This window comes from Pezoporus wallicus, unplaced genomic scaffold (genome assembly GCF_028554395.1).
Source record: "Pezoporus wallicus isolate ANWC-B61680 ecotype Strahan unplaced genomic scaffold, APGP_CSIRO_Pwel_v1 contig_3486, whole genome shotgun sequence".
Lineage (NCBI taxonomy): Eukaryota > Metazoa > Chordata > Aves > Psittaciformes > Psittacidae > Pezoporus > Pezoporus wallicus.
In genome coordinates, this window is record NW_026642292.1 from 4,516,666 (window position 1) to 4,537,855 (window position 21,190).

At 48.4% G+C, this 21,190-nt stretch overlaps 1 protein-coding gene across 1 annotated transcript; it reads right to left on the reverse strand.

The window, feature by feature from the left end:
- Nucleotides 1-1,633: 1,633 nt before the first annotated feature.
- Nucleotides 1,634-16,725, reverse strand: DLST (dihydrolipoamide S-succinyltransferase). Its single transcript, XM_057428484.1, has 15 exons — nt 16,681-16,725; nt 13,341-13,374; nt 11,995-12,043; nt 10,900-10,955; nt 10,481-10,555; nt 10,067-10,122; nt 9,131-9,242; nt 8,487-8,642; nt 8,111-8,196; nt 7,334-7,431; nt 5,346-5,476; nt 4,529-4,602; nt 3,586-3,669; nt 2,891-3,058; nt 1,634-2,418 (listed from the first exon to the last, which is right to left on the reverse strand). Exons 1-15 carry the CDS (start codon nt 16,708-16,710, stop codon nt 2,284-2,286), a joined length of 1,344 nt encoding a protein of 447 aa, XP_057284467.1. The 5' UTR covers nt 16,711-16,725; the 3' UTR covers nt 1,634-2,283.
- Between the last annotated feature and the right edge of the window lie 4,465 nt (nt 16,726-21,190).

Consider the following 21,190-nt stretch of genomic DNA (forward strand, 5'->3'; position numbering starts at 1 on the left):
GGAGGTTCAGTAGAAAGCACACCTGCCTCCTTGCAACACAGTGGCATCAGTGTCACCCAGAAAGGCCAAAACCAATGAAGCTCCAAGCATGGCAGCTGCATGACCCTCCTACAGCAAGCAAGCCCCAGCACTGCAGAGTAAATAAAGCTGTTTGTTAGGCTGCATCATTTTAAGAGCTTGACTGTACATTCACTCTCCGGGTAAAGACCTCATTTAGTGCAGCTCCAGACAGAATAGAGGCATTGCCCTTCCCCAGGCTCATATGCAGTCAAAATGGGCCCTCTGTACCTTAAACCGGCATGGAGGGCTGGGTGTTAATAGCGTTCTTAATCAGAACATTCTCTTTCACTCCATTCATTCATGCAAGAGCATCTAGAGTCTTTGTCCTTCCTTTTCAGCAGAGGGGTTTTTCCTCTCCTCCCAACCTACTTCAACCAGGGACAATTGGAGGAAAGCTGGCTCCACACACAGTTTTGTTCATAGCTGCCAGGAAGATGCAGGAACCAGTCCTAGGCACTACTCTCCCTTTGGCCAGCTTGCCAGCTGTGAGTGCAATCATTTTCTGTTACAAGGGGCTGCTTTCTTCACTCGTAGCTGGAAAGGGCAAACCACCCTTCAAAGTTCATGTCAGAGCTGGAAAAATCCTGCTATGAACCAGGAACAATTTCATACTGTTCCAACAGGGACAGCTCCTTGGGGAAACACTCTCAGCACCACAGACAGCTTTTGCTTTACAGTTCTTAGATATTCCCTCCTTCCTCCCTCTGCAACCCAAACAGCCTTTTTCACCACTTGCATGATTTACAAGTCTCCTGTTGTAGCAGGGAAAAAAACTGGCTCCATACCTGCACTTTAAAGAGCCTATCCCAGGTCTCCCTCTTGGCCACCATGCTATTTAGCAAACACTGGGATTTCCTAACCATCTGTAACAGTTCTGTTGCTAGACCAAGAAAAGGTTGATTTCCAGCCCTGAAAACCTCATCTATGCTGGGAAGAGCCAATTCTGTGCCAAAGAGGGTTTGAGGACAGTAGAGTTCACAGCCAGAGAAGCCTCAATTTAGTACTACTAGTGATGGGCCCAGCCCCAATTTTCTCTTTTCTCACACCACCAGGTAACAGGCTTCTTACATCACACTAGGGATGCAGCTGGTGCCCCTCACCCAGGAGCTGCTGCTCACACCACCCCCCTCCAAACACACCCCACCTCGCAGTCATTGCCCAGTTTTATTTCATTTAAAATCCGCTGTGTTAAATATTTTAGTTACAAGTTTTGTGTAGAGGGTAATAGACTCTGCAGGCACTAGCAACTCCCTCAATCCCCCATACATGTGTGCGCTATCAGATTAAGGACTGCCCCCCTCCCCCCAAACCAGCATCCTCGGGCTGGGATATACATTACAGTTAAAGCCCAAGCCCTCCCCAGCGCTTTCTGTGCTGGTAGCAGGCCAAGCCCTTGCACACAGGAAGCCAGCAGTCGAATCCACCATCAGTGCGCTGTGATTCAAGGACAGCTGCTGGGGGCTGGTTCTTACCCCCGTGTCAGGCATGTAATGGTGAAAGTGTTGTCCCCCCACAAGGAACAGTGCTACCTCCACAGAGGTCATGGGCTCTGCCCACCTGGACATGAACATTCACGCCACAGTGACTGGGCTGGAGAGAGACAATCAATCTCCAAGGGAAAACAGGGGAGCTGCCACCACTGCGTGCCTGTCTGCAGAGGGCACTGCCAGAGGCAAGACACCTACCTCAAGCCCAGCTCTGATCAAACTCTCTGCTGCAAGCAGCAGCCTGCCGGTCCCCAGACTGCCCTTGCAAGACCCATGAGTGTGAAATATTTTAAAGCAAAACAGGGACATAAGATCAGCCTTTCCTCTCCTCTCCCCCCCAGGAACCTCAGTGCTAGGAAATACAGCTGAACCCACGTTGGGGTGGCAGGGAAGGGTACCCTAGCACAGCAGCAGCGAGCAGTTTCCAGTGGTACAGGACAAGCCAGAGGTGAGAGTTTGGTGCTGTGAGGGAGAGGAAGCCATACAGACAGCTCTGGAAAGGCAGTGCCAAACAGCGGTCGGCCCACTGCATAGCAACCCTCATGAGAAAATGAACCTTTGCTAAACAAAATAGGAAAGGAGGTAGGAGCTATCCCCACAATTCCCTCTGGGACAGCTCCAATCACAGCGGAGGGAGGGAGACTGGAATGACCCCTGCCAGTTCCTGAATGCCCTGCATTGGCCCTGCTGGTGCTGCGGCCCTGCCCTGGGTGAGTTGCGTGGGGGTGAGGCTGCTCTACAGGTCGAGCAGCAGCACGCGGGGATCCTCCACCGCTGCCTTGATCTTGCGCAGGAAAGTCACTGCCTCTCTGCCATCAATGAGCCGGTGATCATACGTCAGCGCCACGTACATCATGGGCCGCACCTCGATCTGAAAGGGAGGAATTAGACATCAGTGAGCTCAGCCCTACCGCAGACACGATGCCCTCCACAGGCTTTTTCCTACCCTGAATCCAGAGCTCAGACCCTCTTGGAGGTATCCTGCTTGGCAGGATTACCTATCCACTCACCCAGGCACTGACCATCACCCAGCCTGGGTCCACAGCATACAAGACTAGGTCCCTTTCTGGAGCTGTTCTCTGTCACAAAGGCTACAGCATCCTCCTCGCACCTAAGCAGATTATCCAGTTCTCCACATCACAGACAGGATAAGCACACCCTGCACACCTCAGGCAAGTACTTGTGCCAGCAAAGCTGCCCTACATCCATTAGTCTCTGCTCCTCGTTCACAGTACAGGCTTTCAGAAGTTGACAACAACCCCCTAGAAAAAGCATGCGGGCTACAGTCCTTATACCACTGAGCCTTCTCTGTTCACTGACGCCTCATGTGCAGTTCCACCTACCTTGCCTCCCACAGCCACAGGCCTGTCAAAGATGGCATGCATGCCTAATATGGCAGACTGGGGTGGGTTAATGATAGGTGTCCCAAAGAGTGACCCAAAAACCCCTCCGTTGCTGATTGTGAAAGTGCCACCATCCATGTCTTCAATGGCCAGTTCGTTCTTCCGTGCCTAGAAGAAAAAGTAAGGTCTTAGAAAGCCACACAAATCACAGAAGGCAAAGCATGAGCGTTTGGACATTCACTCTCTCCAGGAATAAATGCTGATGGCAAGAGCTTCACTTATTGATCTGTTCAGATGAAAACTAGAACCAATTACTTGAAAATGTATCCTGTTGTTAGGTCTGAATATTTACTGGCTTTGGGGAAAGATTCTCTCCTTCCAACTCCTGCTTTTGCAGGAGACAGACACAGAGACTTCTACCCCAGGGCAGTTCAGCCACGGCCTCTAAAGACAGATATGAAGACACTAATGCATAGTTTGCGGTCTTCTGGAAGGGCAACAAGTAAATAGGCCTGTCCTGTGAGGCACGGGCACAGCTACAGATGTAACTGGATCACTCCCCACAGCACAAGTCAGTGTGTCAGAGGTCAGAGATGACGACAACAGAGGGAGCGAATCAATTCATGCCTATCCAGCACCCTCAATTCTTCCCACTCCTCTCCACCATTTTCAGAAAAAGCTCCAACTTTCCTTACCTTCTCCCCCAGCTCGTAGATGGCACGCTCAATGTCAGCATAGTTCATGTTTTCTACATTCCTAACAACAGGGACCACAAGACCCTACAGAGAAGCAAAGTGCATAATCAGCTAATTCACTGTGGTGCCACACAGACAACTGGCCTCAGTCCAGCAGCATTCCTGCCTCCTCCTCAGCACACAGCAGGTAGTTGGCAGAGCTGCCTTGCACCCTGGCAGCTGGCTGGGAAACTGGGCATGACACACACCAAGGGCTGACTCCATAAATGAGACTTCATCTTTGCCTTGTAAGCCTGTCCCGTAAAATCAATCAGGTCTGTCTGGATCCAGCTCCATGTCCACAAACGCAGGTGAGGCTCTGGGCAGAATTCAGCTGCCACCTCTTTCTCTGTGAGAAGAGTGGAATCCCTTTATGCTGGTACTTCTCTAGACTTCAGGAGCAGTGACAGTTTCAGTCCGGGCCAAACCTGGCCAAAGCCTCACAAAAGAACTAATTAATTCAGTACCTGCATCTCCATCCCATACTCTACCTGGACAGGAACATCTCTGAATCAGCAACTTCATTTACAGAAAAGGGGGAACAGCACAGCAGCATTAGCCTTTGGACAGGACATGCAAAGCTTTTACTGTCTATTTCACATCCTCATTAGTCCATGAAAAAAAAACAGTTTCCCTAACTTGGCCCTACTCATAAGCCACTGAGATCTTTATTGACCTTGTTACTATATCTCCTACTACAGTGGAAGAGTATTCTTGGTCCTCCATCTTCTCCCAAAACCCATCTCAGCAGTCCACAATGTCTCAGATGCATCATTTAGAAAATCAGCCTGCCTCATCAGTAAATTTCTGCTGCAGCAGAGCTCAAACTGAATTGGCTCAAACTACATGACCAACCTAGACCTGAGGCTGCAGGAAGCACAGCCAAAGCAGCCAAGGTACCTACCCGGGGAGTTGCTACAGCAACACTGATGTCCACATAGTCCCTGTACACAATCTCTTTGGTTGTGTCATCAATCACTAGAAGAAGAAAAAAAGATGTGTCACACATGCAGTACACAAGATCAAGGGCTCAACAGGCCAGAAGCAGCCATGAAACCATAACTCATCTCTAGCTCTAGTTACGTTTAGCTCTAGCGAAACGTATCTCCAGAGAAGCATGAGCCCTCACTGCCTGTGGGAGAAACATCAGGACAGGCAGAAAGGAAACACAGTCACAGAATCCAAGAATTGCCAGGTTTGGAAGGGACCTTTGAAGGTCACCTTGTTCAACACCCCTGTCCAAGGCAGGGTCACCTACAGCAGGTTACACAGGAATGCATCCATGTGGGTTTTGAATGTCTCCAGGCAGGGAGACTCCACAACCCTATTTGGCAGTCTGTTCCAGTGCTCTGCACCCTCAGACATCCCCTTGATTATTCTCTTCTGTGTTGAGGAAGTCCCTCGACACCTCCCAGGAACTGCACTGCACCTGCAGCAGGTACCTCTGCACCAACCAACAGAGTCTGCTGGCTCTGCCTTCTGCAGGCTGCACATGCACAGCCCCAGCCTGACTCCAGGCAATCCCTATCTAATAGAGCCCCTCTTGGCAAGCTGTGTTCCCCCTACATAAATGGCTTTAGCAACATCAGCTGCAGCAAGTAAGACTGTCCTCCTTTTTCCTGTCTATCTGACTTGCTTGTCCAAACTACTGGCTTCACCATGGACTTGGTTACCTGCTTTCCCCCACTCTGCCATGTTCACTGGTGAGATAGGCAACTCACCTGCATTCACAATGGGCTGGTCCTGCAGAGCAAAAGCTGCAGCTTTCACAAAAGCTGACATGAAACCTAGCTTCAGGTTGTGCTTTTTCAGGAAGGGATCCCTGTGTATAGCTCTCATCTCCCGGATGTTGCTGTAAAACACATGGTAACGCTGGATAGCAGGGAGTCCAAGAAAACACTGTTCCCTTGCTCTGTAGTAAGATTTTCAGTGCCATCCCCAAGGACTGCAAACCTCCACCAACCAGCAAACCTCAGTCTGCAGAAATATCCTTCAAGTATCATAGCTGAAGTGGGCTGAAGGTGGCTCTAAAGCCCCTGCCAAAGGATCTAACAGGAACTGGACCTGGACCACAAACTCAACAGGACAGGGTTAGCCTGCATGGCCCACATTCCTGAGCACAAAAGCAAGATGAGACATGGCCTATTTCCTGCTTAGGCCTGATATTGCCACCGATTCTCTGGAGACACCAGTGCTGATAGTGTGGCACCACAGACAGCAACTGCAGCTGTGGCTGTGCCAGCCCCAGAAGGGTGAAAAACCAGGAAATGCCAAGAGCAGAGAAGACACACACGGTGACTGAGTGAAAGGACTTCAGTCATCATTCAAGTCCAGCACCAGCCAGAACAATGATGCCTCCATACCCAACTCTCTGGCTTTGGGAGTTGAGTGAACATGAAAGAATCTTTCCAGCTGCTACGGAAGTGGGTGCCAGCCAACTCACAGCCCTTAACCAGACTAACTGTGGTTCCCCACTGTTTTATTTATGAGAACTGAGGCCATTTACAGAAAGTCAACCAATCTATGGCTACAACCTCTGTCTATTCCGGGCTAGTGCCAGATGCTTTGGAATTGCATGGTCCCTCCCCCCTCTAGAGACCTCAAGTCTTTGAAGAGACAATTTCAGCTAGGGGCAGGGTTCTTCATGGTCTAGAGTGTTTGTTTTCCTGCACCTAACCTTGTTTAGGGCTAGGATTACCACCCAAAGACATTAGTGCCTCCCAAGACACAAGGACTGCAGCAATGGGGATGAGGTTTGCTACAAAACTGGCTCATTATGGCTTCCTTCTTTCAGACACTGACCCCCAAGGGAAGCAGAAGGCCCCAGCACAGGTCCTCACGAGTCAGCCTCACAGCAATCAATCCAAACCAGATTACCAGATGCAATGAGAGCCCGAGGCCAGCGTAAAGTGACACCTCAATGAGCCTCTGAGAGGAGATAAAGCTGCAGCACTTCCCCTCCAATCAAGACTATTTTGCCAACCTTATTGTTCTGAGACACAAATATTTACATGTTTTGTCTTAAGGAGCAGAATAGGATTTCACAAGGCAATTTGATTTGGGCACAATTTCCCCTTAATGCACTGTAACATAAGCTGCCCACCCTCCAAATCCATTAGTGCATTCAGTCCATGCAAGCACTTGAGTCAGGAGACCCCCCACCTGCCCAGAGGGGATGTGGAAGGATGCTAGCCTGCCTCTGGAAACCTGCACCGTCTGACAGCAAAGGCCTCAGACCTATGTAATGCTCACCCAAAAGGCTGATGAGACCTGGGGAATCACTTTATTGGAACCTAAATATGCCCACCTCCAAAAGCAGTAATCTGGTGGGGTGGCAGAAAGCAGATGCTACATCTTGATGACTTCTAACAGCCACTACACAAGTGATACCAGTCACTCCTGCTGTTCTGCTCCACATTCACCAGTTCTTAACCAAGAAGCACGTAGATAAGGAACCAGACTGCCCCTTCACAATCAGTGGATGACTCCCAAGGAATGAAAGGCCATTAGGAAGTTATGCATTCCTCATACCACAACCCCAGCATAGCCCTGATGAAGTTGTGCAGACAGTGGTACACACCTAAGAAAGAGGTCCCAAAAGACCGGTTGTTAGTCTTTCCAAAGAGAATCAGCAAGGTCTTGACTGCTAGGTAAAGATGACTGCCTACATCTATTTCTACTCATAAAGGGAAAGAGGTCTGCTCCTCACCTCATATCAATCTCATTGAAAGTGGTCAGCATGGCACAAGTATTCTGAGCCTCCTTCAGCCGCTGAGCGATACGCTGGCGCATCCTGTTCATTTTCACCTGAAAATTAAAAAGATATAAGCAGAAGCTGCCTCAAGCTCATCCAAGGGGGATAATGCACAAGAAACTCAAAAGACTCTTGTTCTTGCCATTTTGTTGACTAGTAATAGATGTCTAGGACCAAGGTTTTCACTCCAGGTCTCCATGAGGAGCATGACAGGCTGAGGAGTCGATTTCACTATGGAGCTGCCCAGCTCAACTTACAGTTCATTTGAAAAGCAGTGCTGAAATGCATCACAGTGTAACTACTTCTGACCTACATGCTCCTCAGGACCTCCAAGCATTCATGGGTTTCCAGCACGAGGTTAACATTAGAAGAGCAAAGCCGCTAAGAAAGCGGGCTGCCCAACCATGTTCTCTTAACCATGCACAAGGCAGGTGCAGCAGCCTCAGCCCTTTGCTGAGGGCTTGTGGACAGACCAACCAGATCACACAGAGCCTTCTGTGCTTGATCAGCAGAGCTCACGACAAGACTTTTGACTGCGTCAGACTGGACCTGCCTCTTCCTCCACCCTACGTGGTGCCCTCACGTAGAGAACTTCCCCACCTGTCACAGCCCCACTGAGCTGGGTGTGAACAGGTAGACATGGACACATCTGGGGCAGCTCAAGGCTTATGCCAGAACAGACTGTCACCCAGCAACAGAAGCACTGGCCAGGCCACTATTCCCATAGCTTACCCTATGCTCTGATCTGGCACCTTTGCTGGGCGCTGCCTCCCCAGAAGGGACTGCCGCAGGGGCTGCAGCCGGCTTCACCGCGGACACTGAGGGTAAAGAACACATCAGTCAAAAACGGAAGTCAGGGCTTGATCACAAAATGCCCTGAGGTAAAAAGCCCGTTTGAGCTCCTTGCTCAAGCAACACGGTGTGGAAGCAATCTTGAACTGGGCTGGGCAGGCTTCAGGCATAGCTGAGCTCTGCAAATGGAGCATGCAGGACAATAGTGCAGGGCGGGGCTTCACCATAAATGCCAGACTATTTGCTGTCTTTAACCTTACATACGCTCCTTAAGGAAGAGAGGCTTGAAAATAGGAGAAAACAGCTGCTGCCTCACCTGGTTTGCTGTCGATGGGCTGAGCTGGTGTAGGCGGCACTGGTGGCATTGTAGTGGGAATTGGTGCTGCAGCAGGAGGAGGAGCAGATGTAGCTACAGGTTCAGGGGCTGCAGGAGGAGGAGGGGCTGCTGCTGGTTTGGCCTTGGCAGGAGCAGCTGAAAAACAAGAAGGAACCATGGTAAGGGCAATGATGACTTCCACTGTCAGGTGTCCCTGAGTCCAACCAACGTGATAAAAGTTAACCTTCTGGCAGAGTGCTTTACAGTTCTCAGCACTATTGAATTGACAGAGGTCACCACAAGAGCATCCCATGGTGAACGTGTTTTACTCGACACCCTAGATCTCCTCACTGTGCAGGAGACTGGATGCTAAAGAGAAGAGGATGGAGAAGGGAGTTATACAGGAGAATTCTCACCTAATTTTAGCTTAGAGTTGCAGTCTCCTACAGAAGGAGCAAAAGGAAAGTTCCCCCTCAGAGGGACTACAATTACGCTTGGACAACAGAAGTATTTTCTTCCAACTGCAGAGGCAGATGGAGAAAACATTTACTGTCTCTCAGGATCCCTTTCAATGCCTTGCTTCTATCTTAAGAAAAAAGATGGGTGGAAACAGGAAGAACTGTGCAATAACTTGCATGACTCACCTCCAGTTTTCCTGAGTTTGAACAGAGGTGTCCCCCCTTCCACTTTGCCACCATCAGGTACTAGAAGGGCTTCAATCACACCAGCTGCTGGAGCTGGAACTTGCACTGATGTCTGCAAAAAGGAAAACCAGTGAAATTTCCCCAACCACTGGATGGAGAACTAGTGCCCAAGAGCAGATGACAATATGTGCAGTTACACATTTTATGTGGCAAAGACAGCAGCTCTGTCTTGCACCATTTGCACAAGTTTTCACACCCTCCACCAGAATTTTGTGCCAATACATAGAAGTTTTAGGAGATGGTGGCAGTGTAATGTACAGCCTGATCTTCCTGCTTCAGCATACAATCAAGAACTGACCTGCTGTCAGCATCTTCTTGACAGCAGCAATGGAAGCAGAACTTGGCAGGCAGTTTCAGCAAGAACATCAAAGCTTAAGATTCTTTTAAGGAGTGAGTAAATTTAAAGGCTAAATTTACAGTCATGTGAAGACATCCTATGGCTCTGCAGATTTCTCCTTTGTTTAAACACAAACAGGTTTCAAAGCTTAGAGCACCAAAATTGGAAGGAGCAGGGGAACTGCAGCTCCAACAAATATCAGTACCACTGATGCTTAATCAAATATATGAGAAATGAAGAGCTGACAAAGAATTCTCACTTAAGACACAGTCAGCTTTCATGCTAGATGAGAAAAGCTTTTCTCTATGAAGGGAGCAGGAGACACAGGCAGGGCTTGCAGGCTCTAGGAGCTCTTAGCATTAGAGGAGCCATACAGAGTACCTATTATGAAACTAGAAAAAGGTTTGGTCCAAAAGTTGCGGCTTTGAGCAACCTGGTCTAGTGGAAGGTGTCCCTGCCCATGGCAGGGGGGTAGAACTAGATGATCTTTAAGTGTCTTTCCAACCCAAACCATTCTGCGATTTTATGGAAACTCTTACCTTGTCTGTTTCAATTTCACATACCACTTCATCTTCTGCCACTGTGTCTCCAACAGCTGAATGACAGATATGAAGACCACTGTGAGGAGGGAGTCATGCTCTGGCCATGCTCTTAACTCGCAGCTACCTCCCCCACTAAACCAGACTTTTCTCACTCCAGTTCTTTGTGACTTGTAAAGAAAAGTCCAGATCAAACAATCAATATACTGCATAGTCAGTCCAATTCCAGTTGAGACATCACCCATGACAGAGAAGTACTGAGATAGTAACTTCAATCTTTACTCCTTAGGAGAGCTGCAATTAACTGCCCCTTTTGTCACAGACTGAAAGGCAAAAAGCAGGCTGTCAGCCAGTGAACCCAATCTGTCTAGTGCAGCAGCACCAGTGCTGAGAATTTCAGAGGCAGCTGCTTACCTTTCTCCCACCTGACATCTCCTTCTGTGACTGACTCTGCAAAGGCTGGTGTGTTCACTGTAACCACGTCATCCCCTGCGAGAGAAAGAGACAGACTTGAACGCACTCAGAGCTCAAAACTTATGCCATTGCTTCACTCTTGTCATCAGGACTCTAGCAGAGGGGGTAGGTCAACAGACCTTCTTCTTGCTTCAATAATGAGTAACATTTAAACACAAGAGAATAAACCCCCATCTAACTGAAAGGCACACTGTGACAGGAACACCAGACAAAAAGTCTTTAGGGCCCTGGAACGTAAACCCTCAGCCAACCATCAAGGTGGGAGAGCAGTGGGCCTAGGACAGAAGAGCTTCAGCTGTTGCCAGGACAGCAACAGGTAGCACAAGAGATATCCCACTGACTCCTGACTCTGTACTTACTATGTACTGCAGTGGTTCTGAAGTAACGGACAGTGAAGACACTGGAGCTATTTACTCTGCAGAAAAAGAGAGAGATGTGAACACAGAAGCATGCTTCTTTGCAGGCTGCAGGCAACAAGCTCAAGCTCAGAATTTACATTTGCTTAACTGATCTGAAAGGCTGCTCAGCAGTTCTGATCTATTTGTTCCAAAGGACTCCTACTTACTGTTCAAGGTGCAACAATCCCACTACGAAACATTACAGCTTACCATAACTAGTGCTCTCTGAAACTCTGTCAGAACTGACATTCATGGAATTAGAATTTAGGGGAGAGAACCCCTAAGAACCCCTGTGGTTTAAACACTGACCCAGCCAGCCTGCCCTATGCCCAAGACTAGCACAATAACCGTTTTTTGCCTCCACATCAAGACTGTCATCTCTACAGAACTTGCTAGATTGCTCCAAAGAAAGAGAAAGCACCACACATTGCCAATGGTAACACATCAGAGACACCTATTTCTTTCCATCATGTCCCTTCACAGGAAGATGGCAATCCCAAGCGTTTCAAAGGACGTTTTTAATACCTACTGACACCTTGTTTAGAAACGTGAAGCAAATGTGATTCAGCATTTCCTCTAACATAGGGTACTTGGTGCAAACAGATCAGCTTTGTAAGCTTTTATGGATATGCTTCAAAGTTATTTCTCCAAATACATTTTTACAAGACCACCTCAGCAATGCAAACCGTGCCATATGAACAACAGCTCCTTGGACCACCCCACTTCTCCTGACAGAAATCCTACCAGGAGGCTACCATAGAGCAAACAAAACTTCTAGTCAGATAATCAAAGTGTAAAGATCCATTTATCACGAATCTCCTCATTCCTGTCCCTTCCTAGCATCAGTATCTGGTTCCAAACAAAGCTTATTTTCTTTAAGCATACCACAGATCCTGACCTGAAAACCCTAAACTTTCTTAGGGCTAACTCCAAGCTCCTATAATGTGCATAGGGATTTTAGGAAAGCCAACCATATTCTGCCTCCCAGCCCCTGATCTTACCAGGGCTAGAGCAGTCCCAGCCTCTCCCCATCACAGCTTTCCTGGAGATACTTACACAAGCTTCCTGCTGTTTGTGTAAGCCAGTCCCTGGCTCCCAGCCACACCTGTGAATGAAAATGGTGTTACCCCACAGGAATGTTATCCAGCCTGTGAGTGTTCTTGTCAGGTACAAGAGTGCAGAGGACATCACTGTCCACCCTGAAAGAAGCTTGTGACTACGTGGGCCATATAGCCACCTCAGTGCCTTCAAACCTGCCCAGAGCTTGTCAGGAACAGTAGTCTTGCCTTCATCTAGATTTACAGAGATGGGAAAAACAGTTATATCTTGATCTCAAAGCTAATAAAGATAACTTTGGAAAGGGCAAACAAAGCAGCAGCTACTCCAGTCAAATCAACCCAGGAAACAGCTACAAAGGACTGCTAAAACCTCAGTTGCTGCCGAGTTATCCTAATACAAAGGGGCTCCTAATAGGAACAAAGCATCAGTCACCTATGAGGCACCCCAGGAAGCCTCACAGTTGTATGGACAGAAGTAAGGAGTCAAAAAAGAACTTAATATAGGGTTTAGGGCAGACCACCATCATCCCTATTCTCTGCCCACCCCTGTCTCAAGAACTTCCTTTTCCAAAACCCAGAGCAGGTACTTGCACGCATAGCTTCTTGGTTTCACGCACCGCACTGCCCTTTCCCACACTGCTCACATGCCCTGACACTGCAATTTTAATTACAAACTGATCTCCTGTCCTTTATCTCTTTCAGGGCACTGAGCAGTTTTCCAGACTGATCTTAAAGTGAGTCAGCACAGCAAGTGGGGAACGCAGTTATTCCAATCACACGCCAGAAGGAAGAACCATTTCCCCACTTGATTTTCTTAAAAAAGCTACACAATTTTGACACCATCCCCTCCTAAAGAGCTGATATTGGAGCTCTAGAAACCAGAAAAGGTAAGCAGATGAAACTGGTTTCTCAAAGTGCAATCAGAAGTGAGTGATGTCATGTTCTATAAACACAGTACAGCTAGTCAAAAAAAAAAGCAGAGCTCTGGGAAAATCCAGTTTAAGCACTGAAGAGGAGTTCACAGGCGTGCTAGATGTGACATGTTACTTCACATTCACCCATCATTTTCAAAGGAGTTTATTTGAGAGCTAGGCTCTGCAACAGTATATGTTTCAAGCACTGCAATGCTTGAAACACACTGTGCTGCTGCTGTGAAGTCATCACCAGAGTCAAATGGATCAGGCAGCATGTATATTCAGCAAGGGAGGCACTCACATGGAAACACATCTCATTTCACCAACTGCTTTTTCATTACATGATTGACAATCAAACCTATTACCCATTTCCATCATCAGCTCTGGTTTGTCTAGGCAGTTTGAAATGAAATAAAAGCTTAAGACTCACCAGACAGAGAGCATCTTGCCAGAGTGCAGCTCCCCTGTCAGAGAGAAGAGGAACTATCAGTATTGTAAAAAAGACAGACCCACCCTAGAACAACTTTGGCTTTCCCACAAGACCCAGATGAGAGACAGGTCCCATCATTCCCATACTCCAGACTGCAGGCATGCTTCTACACCATAGCGCGCAAGAATGGGAGATGGTGAGAGAATCTACATCCTTCTCTTTGCTTTGTCTCCCTTCCAGGATTCCTTCCTGCAGAGTGATGTTAAACCCGATACACTTGGCTTTCAGTTGTGGCTCCAGCTGTTTTGACTTTCTCATACACATTTTCCTCTTAAAGAAGGAACAGATTTCTAAAGACCAATTCACTAAAATTTGCTATGAATGAGAGGGTCAAAGGTAGCTACTGGATAGGATGACAAAACATCCCATGATGTTTGCTCCTGCAGTCATGAATGCAGAATCTGGTTCTTGTTTGTTTGTTTGCTTTAAGGCTATGGAGCCTTTGAACTCCAGAAGGCCAGGACTGCCATCAAAGGCAAAATTTATACTGCTTTCAGTGAGCCAGGAATTCCACCTTCTGGCAATGTTTCATTTCATACACATGCCATCGTTGACTGCACTCCTAGCTCAGCATAACATTCCTCAAAAGACATTTCAAGATATTCCAGTTACTTTCCCTACTGTTATCATGCATTTCTCTGGCATCAAACTAGCAGATCTGGAGAATCTAAGAACTCTTTAAAAGCTACAGGAAAACATCACAGTAACCATGACAAAAATGCAGTTGATGGTTTGGAACAATAGCTTGGAACAGCAGCTACTCAACAGGTCAAAGCACCCTTATTCAGCAGCTAAGGTGAGAGGTAAAAAAATCACATCTTCAGTGTCTGGAGGGAAGTTTGCATGTAAGCCCTGATTTCAGCTTAATCAGAGCAAGCAGGATGGGATATAACTGACTTTGAGTATCAAAATAATTTGTGGAGGTGTGTGTGATAAGGCAACACACAGATCAAGAATCAAAGAGATACTTCAGCTGGTCACACTGTCTACAGGACTAAGTGCTGTAGACAGTGCATGTAGAATGCAAAAATACATTTAATGAACACTTCATACCATCAAAATCACTGGCAGGCCTGGAACTGGCCTTCACAGTTTAATTATCCAAACTTACTGATGGATTTGGCTTCTGGAATTTTAACGCACAGTCAACTAGATGACAGATGGGCAGTTCAACAAGGTTCTGATCAGCTGTGCTGCGGACTCAGGCAACTCGGCTGACCTGCTGCTACAGGAGCCTTGGTCTGGCAGAACTGAGGAGATCCAGCACAGCAGGGACCAACAATCCTGGAGACACAGTCCTGAAAACCTGGCTGGGCCCACTGCATCCCCTGCCCCAGGTCTGGCTGGGGAAGGGAAAACAGGGAACACTGCGCAGACTCTGCACAGTCATCATGAACACTTAATCTTGGTGAAGCACTGGCCCCCTTCTAGCTCTGATCTGGTTTGTGTAGAGCCAGCCCTGAGCTGTGATCAGTAAAACAAACTTCAACTTAACTCTGCTTGGCTAAGTGTCTAAAGCACCACAATGTTCAGCACATATGTCAGTACCTGTATTGATCAAATTCTTTCCAGTTTCCACAGTGCCCCAGACAATATGAAGTCAATCACAGATAAAATATCAAGTAACCTGAGCTCCTGTATGCCCATGGATGTTTTCCTGGGTGTTATATAAAAAAGCGGTTAAAGGTATTCCTAGCATCCCAGACAATAACTTACTAATAAACAGGATCAGCCTCAGACTGAAGCACAAATAGGCAATTTTATTTGCTCAGGACCAGTTCAGTGTAAGTTTAAAAAAGTTTAGAAGGCCTGTCCCTAAATAAATTATTGTGAGAAAACACATCTGTAGCTCTGTTCCATGAGAGATGCCAAGTCTGTGTTCCACAAGTCCTGCAAAACTAAGGAAAAAAAATGGTATCACTCTATGCTGTCTTTTAGGTTAAGAAATGAGGGCAAGAGCTCTAACGTGTGGAGGAAGCCACTAGTAAAAGACACTGTGTTCTGTTCTGCAGAACTGCTGTGTGTCCATCTCTTAACTATGGTACCTTGAAGATGCACAGTGCAGCTCTGGGAGATGGCTGACAGCACTGTTTCCTGTTCCCTGTTTCTGTGAAGGGATTGCTGTGATTGCACCTGTTCATGATTATCACCTGGCTAAATCTACCCTCTGCCTGATCTTGGCACTTCTTCAGTGAAAATGGACACATTTAGATTTTCTAGCTAACATTTGCACTTTGGGTCGCTTTAAAGAGCCAGCCTTCACTTGGAGAAGTCTTGGTCTAATTAGATAGTGACTCATGTACCAAGTGATTAACTTTTCTCCCATGTTTCACATGACTTCTCAGAATTGTTTTTACAACTGATGTCAAAGTGACCCTGGCACACAGAGCCCCAGGCCATACCTTTCAAGGAGACGTGTAGTGAACTACCGGAAGGTGACATGGAAATGAATTATGTAATGCATCAGCTAAAGCAACAGCCTGTATACCTACAGATTTGTTCTCCAACAGTGGGAACAGGGACCACTTCAGCTAAGGACACTAACAGAACAGGAGTTAATTTCTACCAGAAGCCCAGTGCTGAGCAGCTCTGGTTGACAGACAAAGGAGCAATCGGTTCTCCTGCCCAAGCTTCTTCAAAGCAAAGCAGCTCCTGTTTTTAGCAACAATGATGAGCACAAACCACTGCTGCACACACAAACCAACTGCACATCTTCCATGGATTTTAACGCAATTATATATAGCCTGGCAGGGCAGATGCTAAGATGGGATGGAGATAACAATGCTGAGTGGTAAAGGATACTGTTACTAAGACAAGAGGCTTAGAACTCCTCCAGCATGTGGAGAGGATCAAGCAGGGAGGAAAAAGTTTTTTACAAACTCTTCTTCAGATAAAAAGAATGACTTGATTCTCCAAGCACTGAGTGCAGCTCCTGATCAAGCCATCCTTTATCAGGCTAGCTCTAGGACCCCATCCATTCTTTATAATTACACAGAACCACTGAGCGATAACAAAGGTTAAATATTGTTAAAATGCCTATCAAATAAGCTTGTTTTAAACTGCACAATAACCAATTTGTATCTATATATATAACAAAATATAACTATATAATTATAAAGGCTTTATAGTGCAGTTTTATGTGTCTATATACACACATTTATGAAGACATACCTGTCTGTGGAGCCCAGAGACAAGTATTTAACATAGAACAGTTCTATGAATAGCATAACATATTTAAATGTTCAACATTACAATTAGCTGTCAACACTTGCTCACCTACATTTACACAATGGGCAAAATGAAATCTCATGTTGTAAGGCTTCAGCTGGTCAGCTGGAGGACAAGTAACATTCTTCCTCCTGTAGGTAGGTGGATGTACGTACGCATATGCATGCGTTTACACACGTATCTACATAGAGCTATGTATGTTTAGTATTTAGATGGAAGATGTGACCAACAGTCAGGAAACGGTAGGAGCGCCGGTGCTGATGTGAGTAGCAGACTCTGGCCGTTAGACTCTGCAAGCCCAAGCTTCCACCAGCACAGGTTACTGCCACTGCATCGGTTCAACGCCTGCTTCGAAAACCGAGCACAGAATTAAATCAGCAAGCAGCGACAGGCGGTGACGGTGGAGCCCGAGAGCAGCGGTTCTGGGCAGCTCCGTCGCCAGTCAGCTCTGCCGGGTGCGCAGGCGAGCCGACGCCCTCCGCGGCGGGGCCCTGCCCGGGCGGGGCGGCAGGGGTAGCGGCACACGCTCTGGCGCGCCGAGCGCGGGAAGGGCACTGCTGCTCACCCCGGCCCCTCGCGGGGGTCAGCCCCGCCGCCCGGCCCAGGCCGCCCCTCTCTGTATGTGCGTGTCCCCGGCGCGGCGGTGCTCCGCGGGCGGGGGGGGGGGGGGAGTGGGGGACGCGTCCCGGTGTCCTTGGCGCCGCCGTCCCCGCCCGCCCAACCGCCGCCCTCACCTCAGGAACCGCCTCTTGAAGCACACCTAAGGTGCCCCCACGACCCCATGCGTGGCTGGTGGCAGACAGACGGTTCAGCTGTATTCTACCAGGCGGTGCCGTTATAACACTCTTCACTGAACAGTTTGGGATTGCTTCAGGACAGCAGTACCAGTGGTTTTCCTGCTCACCTTGACAGGATGGGGCTCGTGTAGGTTGATTTGCTGCAAGCATCAGCCAGTGGGGTGTTGTGTGCTTAGAAATGGGCAAGGAGGTCACCTCACCATGGCAAACAGGCAAATGAGTTCCCAGGCAAGCCCTGTTGCTCAGACGTGGTTTTTATGTTGAAAATGCTTGTGAATCCTCCAGTTAGTTTCCATTTTCTGCCTGTTGATGTGTGGGGGACCACGGGCGGAAGAAAACGCAAGGAAGCCGTTTGCACAATCTTAGAATTAGCTTGGGGTATTCATAAAAGGCTGTCTGGCAGCAAAAGTGGCTGAAGGAGCCAAGTCCAGGTTATGCACGTGTCCTTAATTTAGCCATTGCTTAATAATACATGAATGGTAAACTGCAGCCTTCAAAATAGCCTCCTAATACAAATTCACAACAAACATCCTTGGGATCGATTTCAAAGAAAAGAAAAGAAGTTGAATAAAGCCCAACAGGGGATAAACTGAGGCTTTGAGAATGTGCTGACTGCTTTAATGAAAGGCAACAGTGCTGGAAAGGCCCTTTGCCAGGGACTTCTCCGTGATCTGCCTTTCAAAAGCTAATATCCTTGAATGAGACCATTGGTGTCAACTGCTTTTAACCACAGCCTTTTGCCTGCCAACTGAATATGGCAAACATTGTCATGTTCAGTAAGCATGTGGAGGCCAAGCAGATGAAGCCCTAGGAGTAGCACACATGGCTAGGCCTTGCCCACCTGCCCCATAGCTCCACGGCCGTGTCTCTAAAGCACCCTGCAATAAACAAGAGACTCAGTGTTGCTGCTTTTCCTGTGTGATTCCATTTCCCGGCCATGTCCTGCACCACAGACCTCCAGGCCAGCCAAAATGCCTCCATGTCCCCACGGTGGGGAATGCTGGAAGTGCTTGGGTGCTTTCTGTGGGAGCTGGGCAGCACCTGGAGCTTTGGGCTGACTCCTTCCTTGCCTCTAGCACAGGTGTATTTGCATTATCTCACCACTGATTCTCTATCCTGGGTCCTGGATGGGATTCTTAGGCCAAATTGTAGGGGGGAATTGTCTGCCTGGCCCTCTGCCCACCTGTGCAGCCAGGGTCTGGGCACTGGCCCCTGCCTGTCTGAGCCCAGAGGCTATGAGCCTGGGAGATGGCCAAGAGGTGGTGTAGGCATATAGTTAAGAAAAATGGGAACTTAGGTAGGCACATAATTAAAAATGGAAACTTCTGTTGCTATGGAAAAGCCTGGACAAATACTAAGTGCCTCCTAAAAGGTCAGGATGACCTGGGAACAGCACTGACTAATGAAGAGAATTAATAGCTGGGGAGGCGGCCTTGCCTGCTAAGGAATCCCTTATGAGAAAAGACCATCCTTGAGGACTGGCACATTCTGAAAATCCATCGACATTGTCAAGATATGACTTCAGTGTGTCAGCAAGATATGATTAGGGTGTCCTTCAGGGGCTAAGGAACCTCTTACTGGAAAAGGCTATCCTTGAAGACTGATGCATCCTGAAAACCCATTGACATCCGCAAAATATAACTCTGATGTGTCAGCAAGATACGATGAGTCTGTCCTTTAGATGAACTATCCTCATTATAATATTAAAAATCACTACCAGAGGTCAAAAGACCCCTGGCCCAGGTTAAAGACCCTTCCCTGAGCATGCGTGGTGAGAAGTCAATGATGTAACCTCATGTAAATCAAGTGACCAATTGGTACGTGGTGGGAGGGTTACAAGGAGTCACCAACCTGAACTGAACTGTATAAACACATGAATTCTGCATGGGGTGGTGTGCTAGCTCTGTGGGATGCCACCCAGCACCCCATTTTGCACAAACTTGGAATGAACAAATACATTAGCTCTGTCTGTGGGAATTGGCTATTGCACACCAGGCTACAGACCCTGTTTTGGGGACAACACAGCCACCCAACAGCTCCTGCATGAAGCATCTCACAAGCATGTGTGCCCCTGTGGCAGGTAGGTTTGTCCTGGGCTGTGGTCAGGGCATGCTCATCTGAGAGCAGTGCTGGTTCTGCTGGCTGCTGCAGTGTCTCTAAAGCACCCTGCGATAAGAGAGGGACTCAGTGTTGCTGCTTTTCCTGTGTGGTTCCATTTCCTGGCCATGTCCTGCACCACAGACTTCCAGGCCAGCCAGAACGCCTCTATGTCTCCATGGCAGGGAATGCTGGAAGTGCTTGGGTGCTTTCTGTGGGAGCTGAGCAGCACCTGGAGCTTTGGGCTGACTCCTTCCTTGCCTCTTCCTTACACAGCACAGGTGTATTTGTATCATCTCACCACTGATTCACTATCCTGGGTCCTGGATGGGATTTCCAGGCAAAATCATAGGAGGGAATTGCTCACCTGGGCCTCTGCCCACCTGTGCAGCCAGCAGCTCGGCATTGGCCCCTGCCTGCCTGAGCCCCGGGGTCTATGAGCCTGGGAGATGGCCAAATAACAGGGGAGATGGTTGGGTGCAGACACTGGACCCGACCTCCTTGAGGTCCATCTGCATATTCAGAAGCCGTTCCCAGCCGGTTGGCTGCCTCTGGCCTCCTCACTCCCTCTTTAAAGGAGCTGAGCACAGTGGGAGGACACACAGGCACTGCCTCTGTGCATCCCACAGCTCCGGATGCCTGTCCTTGGGGCACCGTGCTCCTTGCAGCCCTGGAGCTGAGCTGAGCTGAGGTGAGGTGAGTGGGGCAGAGAAGTGCAAGTGGCTCAGGATGGGGATCATGTGTTGAAGACGGAGGGATGCAGTGGCTGGGGAGGGCTCAGGGGGGGGATTGCAGTGCTGGGGAAGTGGCAGGCTGCTCCATGCACGGCTCTCCTACCAAGGAGCATCTGAGGAACATGTGGGGGATGACTCCCATTTTTGGAGAGGACATGCTTGCCTTTTCTTCTGAGCATCTTCATTTTGTCCCTCAGTCTTTTTCATCAGGTAAGAGGAGTCTCAGCTGATTTTTGGTGTTTTGGAAGGTGATACTGATGCAGGCTGGCAGTAAGAGTAGGAACCAAAGCATGCATCTGCTAACTCAGCAGGGAAGGGGCTGCATCAGCGGGAAGTTTGCTTGGGGCAGCACCTCCTGGTTCTCCAGTGCTGGGGAAGCTGTAGGTGGGAAGAGAGCCAAGGCCATGGCCTGACACCATAGGCTCTGCTCCCTCCCTCCAAATGTCTGGCAAAAACATGTTGATGCTGGAAGCCTTATACAAGCAGAGGGCTTCTCACCAGCTCTGAGCAGATCTTAGGAGGGATGTATGGCCCTAAGTTTCTGGGGCTGGGAAGTCTCAGTGCAGGGGACAGGTAAGATCCCTGACCTTGCTGCTGAGCACAGACGAGGTGAGAAATTGTGAGCAAGCGCCAAAAGAAGGTGTTTCTGTAACAGATGGAGTGAGGTGGCAGGATCGGCTGCCTCCTGCCAATGCCATGCGGAAAGGCTTAAGGGTGGATGAAATCTCTGACTGCATTGCGTTTGCTGTGTGTCTTTGTTGGAAGCGGCTGGCAGGCAGAGGCAGCCACAGGCGATGGTGCAGCTTGTTACACAAGAGCAGGGGTGATGCTGAGAGCTCCTGGCACACCAACCTAACCCTGGCCAGGGGTAAACTATGGTGGCCTGTTAGGAAAATAAAACCCTAATGGTTGGGAGCGGGGAGACAGCATGGGA

Coding starts and splice junctions, on each gene's coding strand:
- DLST (XM_057428484.1), bottom strand. CDS start 16,710: ATGAGATTTCATTTTGCCCATTGTGTAAAT. Junction 12,044..13,340: donor GGCAAGATGCTCTCTGTCTG/GTGAGTCTTAAG, acceptor TTTCATTCACAG/GTGTGGCTGGGAGCCAGGGA. Junction 7,432..8,110: donor GTGCCAGATCAGAGCATAGG/GTAAGCTATGGG, acceptor TTTAATTTTCAG/GTGAAAATGAACAGGATGCG.